This window comes from Panthera tigris, chromosome C1 (assembly GCF_018350195.1).
Source record: "Panthera tigris isolate Pti1 chromosome C1, P.tigris_Pti1_mat1.1, whole genome shotgun sequence".
Taxonomy (NCBI): domain Eukaryota; kingdom Metazoa; phylum Chordata; class Mammalia; order Carnivora; family Felidae; genus Panthera; species Panthera tigris.
Genome location: NC_056667.1, coordinates 71,664,476 through 71,683,045, shown reverse-complemented (window position 1 = coordinate 71,683,045; position 18,570 = coordinate 71,664,476). Strand labels below are relative to the sequence as shown.

General features: G+C 36.6%; 1 protein-coding gene across 1 annotated transcript in view; it reads left to right on the top strand.

Annotated features, from left to right (window-relative positions):
• The window catches only part of COL24A1 (collagen type XXIV alpha 1 chain), a 398,425-nt gene extending 380,652 nt beyond the window's left edge, over positions 1–17,773 (top strand). Inside the window, exons 56-60 of the mRNA XM_015536213.2 lie at positions 4,283–4,348; positions 4,985–5,153; positions 11,148–11,257; positions 14,091–14,306; positions 17,474–17,773. Of these exons, the coding sequence (XP_015391699.2) occupies positions 4,283–4,348; positions 4,985–5,153; positions 11,148–11,257; positions 14,091–14,306; positions 17,474–17,620 (708 nt within the window). The 3' untranslated portion in view covers positions 17,621–17,773. The remainder of the gene's footprint in view (positions 1–4,282; positions 4,349–4,984; positions 5,154–11,147; positions 11,258–14,090; positions 14,307–17,473) is intronic.
• The last annotated feature ends 797 nt before the right edge of the window (positions 17,774–18,570 follow it).

Below are 18,570 nucleotides of genomic sequence, written 5' to 3'. Positions count from 1 at the left end.
TTGTCAAAGACTGTACATTGTAAATAAAATAATTAGGCATTTTTGGAAATAAAATTGTTCCCTTCAACCCTGCGTTTATTTTTGTTGCTATTTGTTGTTGTATGTTATTTTGTTTACTGACTTTTCTGAATTTTGTAAAGTCTCTATGCTTTGACATGTGTGACCACTTAAGTCTCTACTCAGGTTAGTGGTCAGCTAACAAGTGGAGAGAGATTTCCTTAAATGGCAGAACCAGTAAGTCTCCCAGTTTTTAACAAATGTCTCTGTGTATGTTGGAGCACCCCTTCATTGCTCTGCCAGGTGATTAAAAACTATGCCTTAGCTTTAACTTCCTGATTTCACAGAGACTGAAAGCCAGAGGAAAGAGCTTAGATATTTTCTAAGCATATGCACAATGCTACAAATGCACATGGACTTCTAGATTTCCAGAAATATGTCAAAGCTTTTCAGATTTCCTGTGGGGACACATCATTCCCTACCTTTCTCTTGTAAGCTTTTTGTTAGCTTGTTGCTTGCCCCAACTGTTTTCCAGTGCTCCAGACAGCCACAAAGTTAAACAATTCCCTCTAAATGCTTTTGAAAAACACTCTTAGGGAAAATGTATTTTGCACTGGATGAGCTGCGAGTCAGGTAAAATAAAGACAGCCTTGCAAATGGTGTCTTCTAGGTAACTACCAGGCAGGTCAAATAATAATAATTCACTGGAAATGATGCTTTAGAGCAACTCCAACCCCATTCTGCTCCCCCCATGACTTCCTGGCTTCTTGTTTTTACTGTAATTATGGGTTGGTATTTTTAGGGCTACCACAGAGCTGAAAAGAAAGACATGGGAATAGGGCAATTAAAGTTCCATGAAGCTCACTGCCCTTACCAAGATTCAGATATTTTTCTTAAATAAATGCCCCCCCAGATTGCTGCAAGCATTTTGTTAATTTCCATAGTCCTGAAAAACTTCATTCTGACATTTTTTCCAGTTTTCTCATTGCTTTTATAGGGGAGAAAATTCTGGGAGGTCATTACTCCACTGTTTCTGCTGTCTCCTAAATCTCCAATCTTGAGTATACAACTTTTTAGTAATCTCTAGAACAAAATAGAAGAACATATAGAAAAACACTTCTGCTGCATACTGAAGGGGATAGTATTTACCTCAAGGAAAAGCACTTGTGCAATTGTCTCAGTTACAAACTGAACTGGCTGCTCTTTTCATAGAACACCATACTTACTAGATAGACTAACAATATTATACACTCATGAGTATTCAGCAGATATTTTCTTTTTTTATTATTATTTTTTTAATGTTTATTCATTTTTGAGCGAGAGAGACAGAGCACAAGCATGGGTGGGGGCAGAGAGAGAGGGAGACACAGAATCCGAAGCAGGCTCCAGGTTCTGATCTGTCAGCACAGAGCCTGATGTGGGGCTAGAACTCACGAACCATGAGATGACCTGAGCCAAAGTCAGACGCTTAACGGACTGAGCCACCCAGGCGCCCCTCCGCAGATATTTTCTTAAACATGAATGAATCAAGCCTCTCATTTCAAGGAAACTATTGACAGAAGTCGATGCCAATGATAAGTCTCAAACTTTCAAGCAAAAATAAAAATTGGGGAAAACTTCTATCTACCACTATGTGTTTGACAGCTTCCCCATACTTCCACTTTTCTGAGATTGGTGATGGTGTTGATAAATATAACTGTGTGATATTAATAATGAAATGTGTCAGAATTTGGAAGATCTGCATAATTCCGTGACCCATTATTTTCTTTTTTTCGTTTTTATTTTTTTAATGTTTATTTTTGAGAGAGAGAGAGAGCACGCGCGCATGGGGGAGGGGTAGAGAGAGAGGGAGACGCAGAACCTGAAGCAGGCTCCATGTTGTGAGCTATCAGCACAGAGCCCGTCGAGGGGCCCAAACCCATGAACCCATGAGATCATGACCTGAGCTGAAGTCGGCGCCCAACCAGCTGAGCCACCCAGGCACCCTGATGAACCGTTATTTTCTAAATAATCAATGGGCAATGTTAACAGTATCATGGGTAGATAAAAGAGTCTTTCACAGTTCAAGTTAGACCAATAGATTTTAATATAAAAAAGCACAAAAAGTTCATAGACTTGATTTCAGATTTCAAATTTCAACTAACCCTTAAGAAATTATCATTTGTCAAGTTTGGTATAGTATCAAAGAATATCCACAATTATCCGAAAAGAGTACTAAAATAATCCTATTTCCAACTGCATGTCTCTGCAGGGCCAGATTTTCTTCATATATTTCAACTAAAATAACATATCATAACAGATTGAATACTGAAGGAAATAAGACAATCTAGCTATCTTCTATCAATCCAGACATTAAAGATATGTACGAATATATAAAACAGCACCATTCTTCTCAGATTTTTTTGTTTTGGAAAATACAATTATTTTACTTTAAAATATTTGTATTAACATATAATGGGTTGGGGTGTGGCTCAGTCGGTTAAGCTCCCACTCTTGATCTCAGCTCAGGTCATGATCTCATGACTCTGCACTGACAGAGCAGAGCCTGCTTGGGATTCTCTCTCACTCTCTCTCTCTCTCTCTCTGTCCCTCCCCTGCCTGTGCTCACTTTCTCTCAAAATAAATAAATAAACTTTAAAAAATGTATAATGGGTTATTTTAAAGCAATAACACAAATTTGTGTTTTAATTTCTACTTTGGTAAATACCAAAAGTTATAACTCATGTAAATAAAAGTTTTTTAAGGCCCTTAATAATATTTAAAAGTGCAAAAAGTCCTAAACTGAAGAGTTTGAGAACTGCTTATGCTATGTTTTCTAAGATCAAAGCCCTAATAACAAACCACCTGGAAAATACAAGGATGGCTGTTATTTAGTACTTAATTCAATCGCCCATGTTTAGTGCAAATATTTTGGACATGCGACCCATGTCCAAAATCTGCTCATTCACACAGGCATGATGGTCGGAATTATTTAATCTGTGTAGGACCTTTTAGGCTGACCCTTTCTGCTTTTTGAATAGGTCATGTTTCTCTCTTTCATAGCTTTTGTGCAAGGCTGTTACTCTGCCTGGAAAGCTCTCTCACCCCCTCTCCCAACAATTCTTATTTATCTTCAGATCTCAGATCAAATGTCACTATCTCAAGGAAACCTTCCCTCATCTACTTCCAAAGTTCTCATCCTCCAGATTTCATTGAAACCCCCTAATTTCTTTCATAGGTCCAAGCACTTCTTTTCTTTCATAGCACATATCACAATTTGTAATTGTGTGGTTTTAAGATCTGATTAGTGCCTTTCTCTCCCTTAAACTTCAGCTTCACAAGGGCAGTTTTCTTTTTAGCTTACCGTTTATCCTCAATATGTATCACAGTGTTTGGCAGTATATATGCACAGAATGAGTCAATTATTTTCCAATATGAAAACCACATGTTGAGGCAAGGAAGAGTGCATTTTATTGATTGTCCCATCATTTTAAATAGTTTTTCAAATTACCAGCCTTGAGTTATGAGAGATCTGTTGAAAACAGTTTTTATTGTATGGCCCTCCAAGTAAAAAGATATCTTAGGAACACAATCGTTCTAAAGGAAATCAGATTGCTTGATTTGTGTACACAGATGCCATTTCACAGAACTTTCTCCCAACTCAGGCTTCTTAGTCTCCAAGCTTTTTTAAAAAATAAAATACAAAAAGACTTTTACTAATGGTTATGCTGAGCCTTTCTCTAAAAATATCTTTTATTAAATGCAGGAGGAGATTGGATTCATGCTGTATTATTTCTTTTGGGACTAATGGTGCATTTTCCAACTTCAGAAATTGTTTTTAAGACCGCAGAAGTATCAGATTAAACGAATGTGGTGACTACCTCAGGACAGTAGTATTTTATTATATTTTCCTTCCAAGAATGTAACTGTTATAAATTACTACAGTTATTTATTCTTCACTTTACAATTTATTAACTGAGGGGGTCATATTTCATTCTTCTTCCATTTGAGTAACTTGTGTGTGTGTGTTTATGCAGCAGTGACAAATAGTTTTTCATTTGAGGGCTCTAGACTTTGGTCCTGTTTTAATTAGGAGACTTTCGAGATTTGGATGAAGGCAGCATATTGTCCTTCCAGTTATCCAGGCAAAATTTGCAGCATCTGTCTAACCATAAGAGTTACAAACCCCCTTCAGATAATAAGTCTAGTATACTTTAATAGCACTGCTTTCAGAATTTACAGCCCTTACTTTAGAGTACTCAGTGTTGATGTTACTGCTAATCTCAAATGGTTTTGTTTTACACAGAAACAAATGGATATCAATGCTGCTATTCAAGCCTTGATTGAATCACATGCTGCCCTACAGATGGAGGTAATATATCTGGCTTTATTTACATTGGCACTCTCAATATACAAATTAAACTGAAAGTTTTTTCAGAGTCCAAAATGTGGCTTTATCTCAAAGATTGTATTTAAAACAGATTGAACGTAATGAAACTACTTTCAAGGACAGAGTAAGCATTTTTAATAAGCAGAAATATATGCATGGGTTTTTTTAAGGAAAACATTTTTAAAAGGTGTAATATCATTTAAGGAATTTTTAAACAAAGAATTAGATACTGTAGAAGAAAATAGTTTAATGAAGTTAGCCATTTCTTAAAATGGGATCTATCACTGTTACTCATTTTTCTTGACTAAACTCTATTCAATGTATAATTTCTTAAAAAATAATATACTACAGTGGGCATAATAATTGTTAAGTTTTATGTTAGCTTGAAAACTAGGCTTTTGGAGTGAATTTAATCTCTTACTTAGGATCCAGTTTAATAAAATATACATAGATGGCTATATTTGAATATAAACTGATCTTTACACCCTACTCCCAAGTCACCGCACACAACAAAGATACATTTTTCTTCTGCCTTGGTCCATGTTGATGATGAGGGTTCAATAATGCTGCTGGCTACTCTGGTTTTTTGCTAATATGATTCCTGTGATGACTTGGCAGAACTACCAAAATACTGAAGTGACTCTAATTGACTACGGTGCAGAGATATCCAAAACCCTGAACTACCTTAGCAATTTACTGCACAGCATCAAGAATCCTCTTGGCACACGAGATAACCCAGCACGAATCTGCAGAGATTTGCTTAACTGTGAACACAAAGTATCAGATGGTAAGTTCTTGGTTTTCTCAAACTCTGATGTCTAATTCCATCATTTCAGTGTGTCTGAGATTGATACTATATTCATTTTGAATCTTAATCATTTTGATAAAACGCTTATAGGAAAGCATTTTAATGTTATCAAAAACCAAATACTCTTAGAGGGAGACATGATTCTGAAGTCAGAGTATCCCTTTCTGAGGGTTCACATTACAAATGTCTTCTATGCATCCTTATTGATCCCCAACTTTTCTTACTCCACCCTAATTATAGTACTTGCTTACACGTCGTGTTTGGAACATATCATATTCATGATAACAATTAAAATATGGAGGACTGACCTTTGGGTTAATAGGAGTACCTGTTGGGTCCGCCAAAGGTGATAACATGAAAAAAATATACATGGGAAAGCCCCATCAGCACACCTCCTAAAATTATGGCTTTTACACAAAATGGAATTTAAATGCATCACTATAGAGTCAGTGAGTAGGAAGATGGTTTGGTATTCTTGGAATTTTTTCATTCGTACACTGATAGCCCCAAATCCATTAACCAGAGGTACAAAAATGAATTTAGAATAGAACCATAAAGGAAAAGCTTTAAAGCAAGTAGAACAGTTCTATTTATCTAATGATAGATAAGGGAACCCTGTCTGCTGTAATATATCATTTAATTTTAATGTCTATTGGGTCTGTGGTCAGCTGTACGATCAATATTAGTAGTTATAATGTTTTGCTAAAAACTTACATGTAGCAATGACACATATGCTGATTTGAAAAAAAAATGTTATGTTCTTACATGGTAACTAGTAGTCCATATTTTATTTAAATCATATGTACACACATATACATCACATAACACACACACCCTTCTCCAAAAACATAAGCTTCCATTCTATAAGTGCAATGAAAATATTCATTTTATTTATATTAATAAAATGCTTAACTTCTATAGATATTTCCTGCCTTAAATTACTACAAAAACTAATATAGACAGTTACAGCCTCCTACAGTAATTCTGTTTGATTCTTTCCCATATTTGATGACATAAACATGAAATTCTATCGAATTGAAAGTAACAAAGACATTTTAAGACATACAAATGACTGAAATCTAATTCAAGGTCTGCCTTCTTTGTAAGAAAAATAACTAAGTGGTATGGATTGCAAGGTATCAGAGAGGTTTTAATGCCCAACAATATTTTCATCACTAGGAGACAGCAAATGCTATAGAGAAACACAAAACAGCAGGGAAGGGGGATATGATAGAAAATGGAGTGGGGGTGAAGTTTTCAAGTATAGTAGCTAGATAAGGCATCTCTGAGAACATGACATTTGAGCCATATCAGAAGAAGGTAAAGGTACAAGCTATAGGAAATCTAGAGAAAGAGCTTTCCAGGCAGAAAGAACAAACGCAAATGCAAAGGCCCTGGGACTGGAGTATATGTAGTATGTTCTAGGATTAACAAAAAGGCCAGTGACCAGAAGAGAGTGCGTAAGGGCAAGTGGTAGAAAATGAAGTCAGAAAGATATCCAAAAAACCAGATTATGTAAGATCTTACAGACTACCCAAAAGACTCCCGCTTTTATCCTGAATATGGTGGGAAGCCATTCAAAGTTTTGCAGCAAAGAAATGATAGGATTTGACTTAAATTTTTGAAATATTATTCTGGCTAATGTATTGCAAATATAATGAGGACAACAGTAAAAGAAACCATTGAGGAGGCCACTGAAAAAGATCCAGGTTAAGAGATGACGGTAGGCTGGACTAGAATTAGTAGAATAAGGGATAAATGATCAAGTCTTTGGCTATGCCTTAAGGTACAGCCAGCAGTTCTTGATGATAATTTGGATGTGGGTTATGAGAGAAATAGAATGATAGAGGATGACTCTAAGCTTTTTGACTAATGGATGGAAGTGTGGAGTTGCTGTAAGAGAGATGCAGAAGCAAGTTTTGGAGGAAAAATCAGGAGTTTGGTTTTAGATATATCTCATTTGAGATGTCTGTTCAGCATAAAGTAAGAATGTCAAGGAGGTTGGTGGCTATTAGAGAAAGGTTCTGGCTAGGGGTAAAAATTAGGACATAATTTGCATATCAATAGTATCTAATGCCCCTGGACTGCTTACAACTACCTAAAGACTAGGCGGAGAAAGAAAAGCTGAGGTAGCTGAGGTCTAAACCCTATGCCTTCGGGCTCTTCAGTGTTTAGAGATCAGGGAAATGAGGAGAAACTAGCAAAGAAAACTGAGAAGAAGCTATCCCTGATAGGAGGAAAACTAGATGAACAGTAGTGAAGAAAATTTTGCCTGAGGAAGGGATCGACTGGGTTCCTGAGAAAGGCTACTGAATTTAGCAGCATGATGCTCTGTGTGAGCTTCACGAGAGCAGTTAAGAGGAATAGTAGTGGTTAAAACTTCATCAGATTTTAAGAGAAAATTATAGAGCCAGAGAGTTTCCATTTCCAGTAATGAAGGAGGTAATTCAAATTGCCAGGCTGAATATCTTTTAAAATTTGTTTTCAAGTTAAAAGCATCAAATAGCCAACAAAATAGTGAGGAAATTTTAAGCCAACATTTTGAAGGAGACAGCAAAGAAATGAACACAGTTAGAACTGCTTTTGCCCTGGGTGTGTTCTAAATACAGCTTTTGGTAGCTTCGTGGGGCTCGGGTCAAAAATTGGTATCTGTGGCCCATCAAATGTGAGGATTTAGGTTTTCAAAGGGCTCCACTCTGAAAGTAAACATAAACTGGAAGAGACAAGACTATAGCCTAGCTTCATTCACATCATGAAGATAGCTCAGAGTCTTAAGCTTTGAACTTGGACTAAGATGATTCCAGACTGCTAGTACCCCCCATCCCATGTCTAACAGAAACAAAAGTCTTCTATAAAATATACCATCATCCTAGGGCTCAAATTATTTCCACAAATCATTTCTCAAAGGTAGTGCCCAGCACACAGTCAATGATACTGAGGCATACCGGTTGATAAAACACCATGAATGAGAACTGGCAGAAACAGCAAGCAGAATTACACTCAAAAGAAAATTAGGAGAGGAAGAATTTGAAACTGAAGGTGTAATAGACAAGCCTTCCATAGGAACACAGTCGATTCACGATAATAAGAAGGAAGGCAGAATATATGTGTGTAAGCACAGATAGGTAAGGAGATGTGGTAGCTGGAGGTTCTGTAAGCTCCTTTCACATTGCCTCAGTTGCCTCAGTGACACTGAAAGGTTATCACTCAAGAATAAAGGTGAAGGGATGGGTATAACAAAGGTGAGAGAAGAAGAGAAGGTTTCAAACAGTTAACTAGGAGAGCAACAGAGGGAACTAATTAGGGAAACATGGTGTTGTTGTCTGGCAGTCTTACAAACATGTGAATTTAAAGTGAGTCCAGTCCACATAGTTGTATTTTTCTTCAGCCACATTTAGCTGTGCAGGTACAGGTGAAAATTGGACTTCTATGAGGTTGGGATTTTATAAGGCAAGCACAATGAATTGTGGCAGGGCAGGGATGTTATGGAAGTCTCCAAGGAAGTAATTTTAGTAAAGATCTGTGGGTTTTACTTGGGTAGGGAGGGAATCGGACACATGATTATGAGAAATCATGAAAAAAATATTATCGATGGATTGTAGGTCCTGATAGGATGGAAGAATAATAGGAGTCAGGACAATAGAGAATGGGTTCAAAAGAGAAGAGGTGAAATAATGGCAGAATTCTAGTTTGTAGATAATGACAAAGGCTAGGGTACGGCCTGGGGAAGTTGAGGGTTAAAATGAATGGGGTAGTAGGGGGAGCAGGGGAAGGGTACGAGAACATTGGCAGAAGAGTTCAAGGAACTGAGAGGCCAGGGTATTGGAAGTGTCATCCATGTCACCAAGAATTAGGTCATAAGTATATTTTATGAAAGTAATAGCCATCCAATGATAAAATCTTCAAAGAAAGTGGCTTGCAAGAGGAAGGGGTAATGGATGATGAAATATAATGACAGTAGTTTTACCATGGAGTTGTTTTAGGAAAAATATAGGAAGAATGGTCCGGAGGTGGCAGTGAAGGGCAAGAAAGACACCTTCCCTACTCCAAACACAAAGATAATAGAGGCTGTGGCAGAACTTGAAAGAGCTGCAAGGAAGTGCTGTGCCCATGGGAGAGCCAGTTTTGGGTTAGAACGTTTGGGCCTACAAAAGACATATTATGGTATGGTGCTTCATTTATAGCTCAACGTATCCTGAAAAAATTATGAAGTCTCTACCAATTCACTGTTGTACAGCATAATACCTGAATTCAAAGCATTCTTCCCCATATAACAATGAGAGTTTGGTTGATGGAAAACTTTTTATAAGGAACTTATTAGCTCACATAGTAGAAGGAAACGGTTTCTTGGAAGACAAGAGAGAGTAGTGAAGATTATGTGTTTACCTCATTAGATAAGACGAGAAGCCTGCTCTAGAACCTGGTAAAAAATCCAGCACTAATTTCTACAACCTTTACAAAATGTCTGAAATTCTGAGGGAAAGATAAAAAAAAGGGGGGGGGCAGAGGATAGGATTTCATTCACCCAATTCTTCCATATCTTAATAGATCAGTAGGTCTTCAAATGTCCCTGGACCAGAGTTAGATACTGTTGAAATGCAGGTTCTCAAGGCCTGCCTCAGACTTAATGAATCAGCAACTCTGGGGATGGGGTCCAGCTACCTGTGTTTTAACAGATGTTTCTAATGCCACTAAAATTTGAAAAACATTGCAACAGAGTCCCTACTTTTGGAGCCACCAATTCATGAGGTATGCATTTTGAAAGATTAGTAGAGTTAGTAAAGAGTTGTTGAAGATGTTCTGGAAATCTAAAATAATGGACCAGAGGAAGCCCAGGTTGCGGTAGAGGAATCTTTGCAATAGGGTAAGAAAGACAAGGATTCCTCGCTACTGAAGAAATGACAAGTACTGTTTGATTGTCTTGCCTTTTTAATGCAAGAAAGCAGAGCTATCTCTCATTCAAAAATTCTTAGTCTTTGCTTTTAGAATAAGGTGCTCCTGCAATATTCTGAGCCCGTTACTCTGGAACTCAGATGCTAGATCAATCCTTCTTCAGCCTGAGAATTTCCTGTAGACTGACTTTCAAGGCTCCTTTTGATTCTGCTGAGCAGTCAGTGAAGGCAAAGGTTGGCAGGTTTACACTCGCTACAGGGACTTCAGTTTTTCTCACTTGCAAATCTGATGAAGAAACCACAAAAAAGATAACCATTTAATAGTACCTTTTCTGTCTGAAAACAAAGAATGTTTTATTAATTTTATGCCAATATTCATAAAGGTAATATTTTACCTCAGGGAGATTGAAGTTGTTTCCATTTAACATACATGTACATGTATATAGTATGTATTTTTTTAACTCTGTAATCACATAGAACAGACATATACACATATACCACATTAACTGCAACTTTTCTGTTAACTATGTAACTTTAGACGGTTCCTTTAAGCTGATAGTCTCATCTATTGAAAGCAGTAGCGGGGCCTGGATCACTCATTTGGTTAAGTATCCGACTCTTGGTTGCAGCTCACGTCATGATCTCATGGTTCAGTTGGGGAATTTGAGCCCTGCATCAGGCTCAGCACTGACAGCACAGAGCCTGATCGGGATTCTCTCCCTCCCTCTCTCTGTTCCTCTCCTGCTTGTCTCTCTCTCCTTCTCTCTCTCAAGATAAATAAATAAACTTAAAAAAAAAAAAGAGGCAATAAATTCAGCCATTATACCATTTTTTGTTAAAATTATAAAATGCCCTTAAGTTGATAGGCACGTGAAAAATACAGTATTTTTGGTATCAATTTTATATAATGCTTGCAGCTTTCATTCATTGACTAAATGTAAATATCTTTATAATCTTCTAAGTTTTTTTTACAGTTAAGACTATAAAAATGTATATTTAAAGTATGATAATTTGTAATGATGATTCAAATAGGTTTTAGTATGGCATTTAAGTATTTTTGTGTTTTACAATAAATTAATAGGAAAATACTGGATTGATCCAAATCTTGGGTGCCCTTCAGATGCCATTGAGGTTTTCTGCAATTTCAGTGCTGGTGGTCAGACATGTTTATCTCCTGTTTCTGTAACAAAGGTATGTATTGAATTGTAGAACACATGCGAGTACTTGCCCAGTTTCAGGGAACATAACTTTTAAAATTCTGTAACCTTAAATAATTGTGAGTTTTATGAATGGAAGCAAGGTATCATTCTCTACCACATATAAGAAATTTTTTGTTTTTAAAAAGTAATTCTAGTGAATCTTGACATTTTGATGATATCTTTTATGATTGACATATCATGGCTTACTCTACTGATTATGCTTTTTGAATTTCCTTTTAAAAATGTGGAACATATGTGGTTTTTTTTAATTTTTTTTTTTAATGTTTATTTTTGACACAGAGAGAGACAGAGCATGAATGGGGGAGGGTCAGAGAGAGAGGGAGACACAGAATCCGAAGCAGGCTCCAGGCTCTGAGCTGTCAGCACAGAGCCTGACGCGGGGCTCGAACTCATAGACAGCGAGATCATGACCTGAGCCGAAGTCGGACGCTCAACCGACTGAGCCACCCAGGCGCCCCTGGAACATATGTTTTTATGCATATATATACATTAGAAAATCCCCAGTGTTTGTAATTAGTAATCAGTTACCTAAAGTTTTCTGAAAATGATATCATTAAAAGAGGAATGTTGCCACAAAGCTTACTATTTTTGGTGATTTAGCACAAAAGAACCTGCCTTAAATATCCATTGACTATTATTTAAAACTTCTTTCAAGTATAATAGAATGAATGAAAGTTAGTTTGGTATGATACTGGAGATTATAACAAGCACTTATAAAACCTAAAGCTTAGTTCTACACATAACAAATACTGAAGAAATCAAAACTGCATTTTTTTTCTTTTTCTGGTTAAACAAGTTTGGTATTATTACCAAGAATTTATTTCTCATTGACAAAGAATGGATACACATGCCTATTGTATGTTTGGTCCATTATAAAGAGGCAGCAAGTAAAATGTGCGGTCTGTTAATCTCTACACTGCTTGTTGTTAGACTACCCTTTCCTAAAATATCCCTCTTCATTAACCGGGGTGTTTCACCAGTTCATCTCAGTAGGTATTCACCATTATTACTAACCTCAAAGCAGAGGAAGGAAAGATTCTTCCATTCCTAGGGAATCCATGTTCCTCTGATGAAGATCAGCATGATAATCTTACTTGCAAAATATCTGCATGATCATACTCACTCCCCTGGATTTGGCCCAGAATGTTTATTTGGATTATCACAGAAGAAAGATGGGGACTGGGAAGGGTGTGCAAAGGAGACAGGAATAGTGAAGGAACTGCACTCCAATTCCTTCCTTGACTGAATCAGCTCTCCCATCTCTCCTATCTGTAAACTCAACCTGAGAAAGACTGGGCAGGTAGTGGAAAGAATGGTAAACTTGGAATCAGGGACCTGGGTTCTAGTTTCTATTCCTCTACTAACCTGGCAAATGGCACTCTGAGCCACCAAAGAGCCTACTCTGTGCCAGCAGTGTGCTAGGTAAGTGACATGTGGCTCCTTAAATCCTTATACCATCCCTGCCATGTCAGTGTTATACGCTACCTTACCAACAAAGAAACTAAGTCTTACAAAGGTTAAATAGTTTACAAGCTTGTGACTCTCACCTGTAAAATAAAGGAAACTGAACTACTTAAACCCTAATGTTCCTTATGATGATCGTTCCATGTTTTCAGCCTCACTGACCTTCCTTTGCCTTTCTTCTCTGTTCCTTTTACTTTTTTGATTGTTGTTTTATTTTTTTCTTTCTCTGTTACCTCATAACTGATATTTTTCTAATTTCATGTTTGGAAATTCATATAAATTCCTTGTAGACACCATTTTTGTTCACTTATGTTATGACCATACCTCTGCTTGAATATTGCTAAAATAATAATGTCAAAAACTATAGAAAAATCTCTTGGGGCACCTGGGTGGCTCAATCAGTTGAGCATCCGACTTCGGCTCAGGTCATGATCTCATAGTTTGTGAGTTCAAGCCCTGCATCGGGCTCTGTGCTGACAGCTCAGAGCCTGGAGCCTGCTTCAGAGTCTGTTCTCATTCTCTCTCTGCCCCTCCCCAACGTCTGCTCTGTCTCTCTCTTGTCTCTCAAAAATAAATTTTAAAAAAAAATTAAAAAAAGAAAAAAAGGAAAAGTCTCTTTCCTTGCCCAAGCCTGGGAAATATGCGATCAGACCTCCTTGCTCTAATTTTGCTCTATATTGTTGATTTTATTATTAATACTTGTTATGCATTCAGTCATTTCAATAAACATTTACTGAAGATTTGCTGTATGACTGTAACTGCATTAGGGGCTGGCAACACCAAGAAGATTCTATCCTGATCTTTAAAAGCTCCCATAATTAAAATTACTCAACAAGTTATTATTGCAACTTCTAACTTATCTATGGAAACTCCAAAAATGATCTGCAAGGAAAGTATACACAATTTCAGATTTTTGTGGAAAAAATTATTAGTCAACAACTAATTATTAATGCATTTTAGATAACATTATAAAAATTATAATTTTTTTGTCACATCTAGTAGTCTAATGGTATGCTGAAGCCGGCTCATACAGACTCATCCAGAAAGAGTTGTATCTCTTTCCAACTCCATGTCCAGTGACACCACCATGATATCCTGAAATCAGGCATGGTAGGAGTGTTTACACCATGGAAATCAGAAAATGCTATAAATCAGGGATTCCCTACTCCCCACCCCTGCAAAAGCCAGTGGTTCAGTCACACGCTGTTGACTGGCATTTAAATGCCAAGGAAAGTAGTTTTCTCAAGGCTGCATTCCAAGGACTTTCCTCAAATTCCCCCAAATGATAAGTTTATCAATTGCCACATCTTATAACCTGTATATTGTTTCTATGACATTAGTTGGAGTTTGGAGTTGGAAAAGTCCAGATGAACTTCCTTCACTTACTGAGCTCAGAAGCCACCCATATCATCACTATTCACTGTCTAAACACACCAGTGTGGACAAGTGCTCAGTCAAGTGGCTCAGGATTACCTATTGGCTTCAAGGGATGGAATGGCCAGATTTTTGAAGAAAACACTCTACTTGAACCTAAGGTGCTTTCAGATGACTGCAAGGTAAGGGATGGCACTTTTAGAATTGTTCAGTATAACTAACATTAAATTGCAAGACCATACAATTAAAATAATCAGAATAAGACTTTAATTGTAAACTGAAGATCCAGAAGGGTAGTAAGTTTTAATGTCCCCAATTTGTAATAAAATTACATTTTTCAGAATCAAGCATTTGCTTATATCTCATCAACTTTTGTCACACACATTGGTCATCCATGGATTTTTATATGCAAAATAGGTGTTAATACATAGATTTAATTTTTGTTCCTCATCTTGAATAATTATATTACACCCAGATGGACAGAGCATATAAGTAGATTTATTCCATATATTTTCCCCACTGTGATTCCACATCTCATTATTTCATGGAAGACAGGTTATAGAGGCAAGTCAGTTGTATTTCATTTTGTCAGTCGCTACACCCGATACCAAATGTGGGCAGACTTGCAGATTGGCTGGCCCTATCAAACAATATTTGAATCATAGCCCATTTTTCCTATTAAAGTTAAATAACAAATTTATGAAAAAAATCTATAATTTTAAAAGATGTGGTATACAGCAGGTAGCGGCAAACTATAGTCCACAGACCAACTCCAGCTCACCACTAGTTTTTGTAAATAAATGTTATTGGAACACAGCCACATTTGTTCATTTACTTATTTTTTAATCTTTTTTTAATGTTTTTTATTTTTGAGAGAGAGAGAGAGAGAGAAAATGTGAGTGGGGGAGGGGCAGAGAGAGAAGGAGACAGAATCTGAAGCAGGCTCCTGGCTCTGAATTGTCAGCACAGAGCCTGATGCGGGGCTTGAACTCAGGACCACAAAATCATGACCTGAACCAGAGTTGGCTGTTCAACTGACTGAGCTACCCAGGCACCCCTGTTTATTTACTTATTATCTATGGCTCTTATCACACTATGATGGCAGAGTTAAATAAATGTGACAGATTGTATGGTGCACAAAACCTAAAACATTTATTACTAGCCCTTTACAGAAGAGTTTCCTGACCCTGTTATAGAGAATAACATCCACTTTATATACATATCGTTAATGGCTTTAAGTAGCTCGGTTTCCTTTTCTTGTGTGCTAGTGATTTAACATCTCTTACCATTTCCAAGGGACTCTACTTTTTCACAACATTTTATTTTCAGACAAATAGGGCTTGAGTATTTGAAAAATGAGAGGCAAACATACAGCTCATCTCTATAAGCAGAGATCAACATTACCAACAATTTCATTTAACTTTTACAGTTTTTTTCCAGAAACTTTCAGTGACTCACTATCTCTGAAATACAATCCAAACTTATCAAGTCTTTGTTTAGCACTTAGGACAGTCAGGCCCCAACCTACATTTCTAGTGTGGGCTTTCATTGACTGTCAACCCAAAGCTAAGACCAAACTGACAGAAGAAGAAGAAGAAGAAGAAGAAGAAGAAGAAGAAGAAGAAGAAGAAGAAGAAGAAGAAATAATGACAACAACAATAATAATAACATCAATAATTCCTACTACTAGTTATCAGGGCTTTATTATATAGCAAGTACCCTGTATTACATACATTATTTTATTTAATTATAACAGCTTTGTAAAGAAGTCTCACTTAATAATAAGAAAGTGAAAGCACGGAGAGGTTAAATAACTTGCTCAAGTCATCCAGCTAATTAGTGAAGACTAAGAAATAAACACCAAGTGTGTTTAACTCCAAAGCCCATGCCACACCATACTGGTAGGTACTTTAACTGAAAACTCATTTAATCCTCACAACTGTGTGAGGTTTTTATTTTTCACATTTTGTATGTAAAGAGACTGGTTGTACCTGGATTTCTATCAAAGTCTGTTCCAGGCCAAAATCTGTGCACTAAAACACCACGCTAGGCTTATTTTTGCAACCATCTTCTACTTTTCCAACTGTTTTTCGTTTGTATGTTTGTTTTTATTCATGTCATTACCTTTCTCTGAAATGCCTTCTCTCCCTCTCTAACCAAGTGGCAACTTTAGGCATACGTTAAAGCCCATCTTAAGTTCTGAATTCTGAACTCATGAAGCTTCCCCTGAGTACTTCAGTGGGAAATGAGGAATTCAACATTCACTGTCTACATTATTTATATTATACTTCTGGCATATTGTCTTGTGTTAAGTCTATTTGTTTGTGTTTCCCCTCTCTCCAACTAGATGTATAAGCTGCTAGTATTCAAACACCAGAACTAATTTATTCATCTTCATATTTCCCAAGCACTGTAAGAAAGTAGAGGATCGAATCTTATTCAACTGGGTCAATTGTACTTAGTGCTCAATAAATATTGCTCGAAAGACTTACCGAGTTAATCTAACGGTGTCTTACACAAAGAACTCTAGTTCTAGTTATAACACCAAGCTGATGACTAGTACATGGAATTCATAGCTTAAATAATCTCTAAGGATCCTTCAAATTTTAAAATTTATATAATAATTCAGTAAATGAGTAAGTGAATAAACTTAATAAAAAGCTTCACAAAACTAGTCAATTGTGTTTATCTATTTTATCTTGTTGAATCGTAATCATCAGGTGTTTTTGTTCCGTAGTGAAATTTATCAGAAACAAACGAGCATATATTATATAAGAAAAACAGAAAGGCCTAGAAAGAGGAGAGGAAAGAAACTATATAAACAGTAACCACAGACTGGCAATAAAGAAAGCTAAAAGATGATTTACATAATTATAATTTGCTTCTGACTAAAGCAATTCTGGTTATTTCCTACCTAAAGTACATAAAGGTTGAGATAGCTCATTGCCTTTTATCCAAGAAGAATGCCCATCCTGAAGAATCAGTCCCAAGTAAAGGAACACAGAGCAGATGGGTGTTACTTATATTAGGAATATATTAGGAATATTAGGAACAGCCTTTGTACCGATCCACAGAGAGCAGAAGCAGAAACCTTAGCCTCATAGACTGAAAAATCAGAACACATACTGCCATTTAGAGAAAAGAATAAACCATGTCTTCAATTAGTCATAGTGATTGTTAACCACTGAGCACTTAACTCTGTGCCAGCACTTACTTTCTAGGGACTTCCTATTCATTAGCTCTAACCCTTAAACTAAGCTGCATTGTCTGACAGTGAAGGGCATTGTCTGCCGAGAATGATTGCTAATGACACAATTACCTATCAAAGCACTTTGTTCTTGTTTTACAGATTCAAGATGGCAGCTGGCATAAGGCAAAATTCCTTTTTCACACCCAGGACCCTAATCAGCTTCCAGTAATTGAAGTACAAAAACTTCCTCATCTCAAAACTGAAAGGAAGTACTACATTGAAAGCAGTTCTGTATGCTTTCTCTAAGGTTTCTGAATTAGTTCAGAATTCATACTGTTGGCCAGGTAATTGCTGCAGAGGGAAAAATATAGACAGAAAGATACTATCATTGTGAAATGCATGGAATAAAGCATTGGCTAAATCTTAAAGAATCTCAGGAAGAAAAGATTTCCTCCTAAGAAGGAGAAAAGGCATTTTTAAAGGACTATAATTGATAAAGTATTTAATTCTTTTAAAAATTATATTGATCTGTGCTTTCTTAGAGAATTCCCTAGAACTGAAAATTTATAAACATGGAATTCTTCAGGGTATCCTATATTTTTTGACTGAGAGCAAAGTACCCATTAGACAGCTGGAGCTGCAGAGCACTATGGAAGCAATACTGGCTAATGCTCCCAAATGTGCAATGCTTCTGTCTAAAAATTACAAGCCACAGTCTAATATGTCTTATTTTCCCAAATACTAAGCTGTATTCAGGTCCCCGATGGGCATATACATCTTAGCCGGTGGTACACTACCTCTTACGTGTTGCCTTTTTGTGTTGCTTGGTGCTCTTTCTAAAACAAGGTGCTTGTGGCTTTCATAGACTATTTTATTTCTTTTTTCGTCTTTGTCATCCTTTAAGAGTGTATGTACTGGTTACATCAAGACATGTTTTGGTTGTTAGTACTTATTTTAATTTGTTTGGTTACATACTTAATAACAAGTGAAACATTATTTATGTGAAGTCCTTGTTCTATTTTAAAATTCTCTTTGTGGATATAGAAGCAAAGCCAGCGCACTGTAACCTGTGCTTATGCACAAGAGAATTGGGAGGTTTCTTTTGTTTTTATTTTTTAAATTGTTGTAAAAAATATTACAAGCCAGCTACATCCAGTAGTAGGTTTGGGTTAGAGTTTGGGGTTGTGATATACTATTTTTAAAAATCCATGATCATCTGGAATGATACTATGTATATATATATTTTGTAAAGTTTT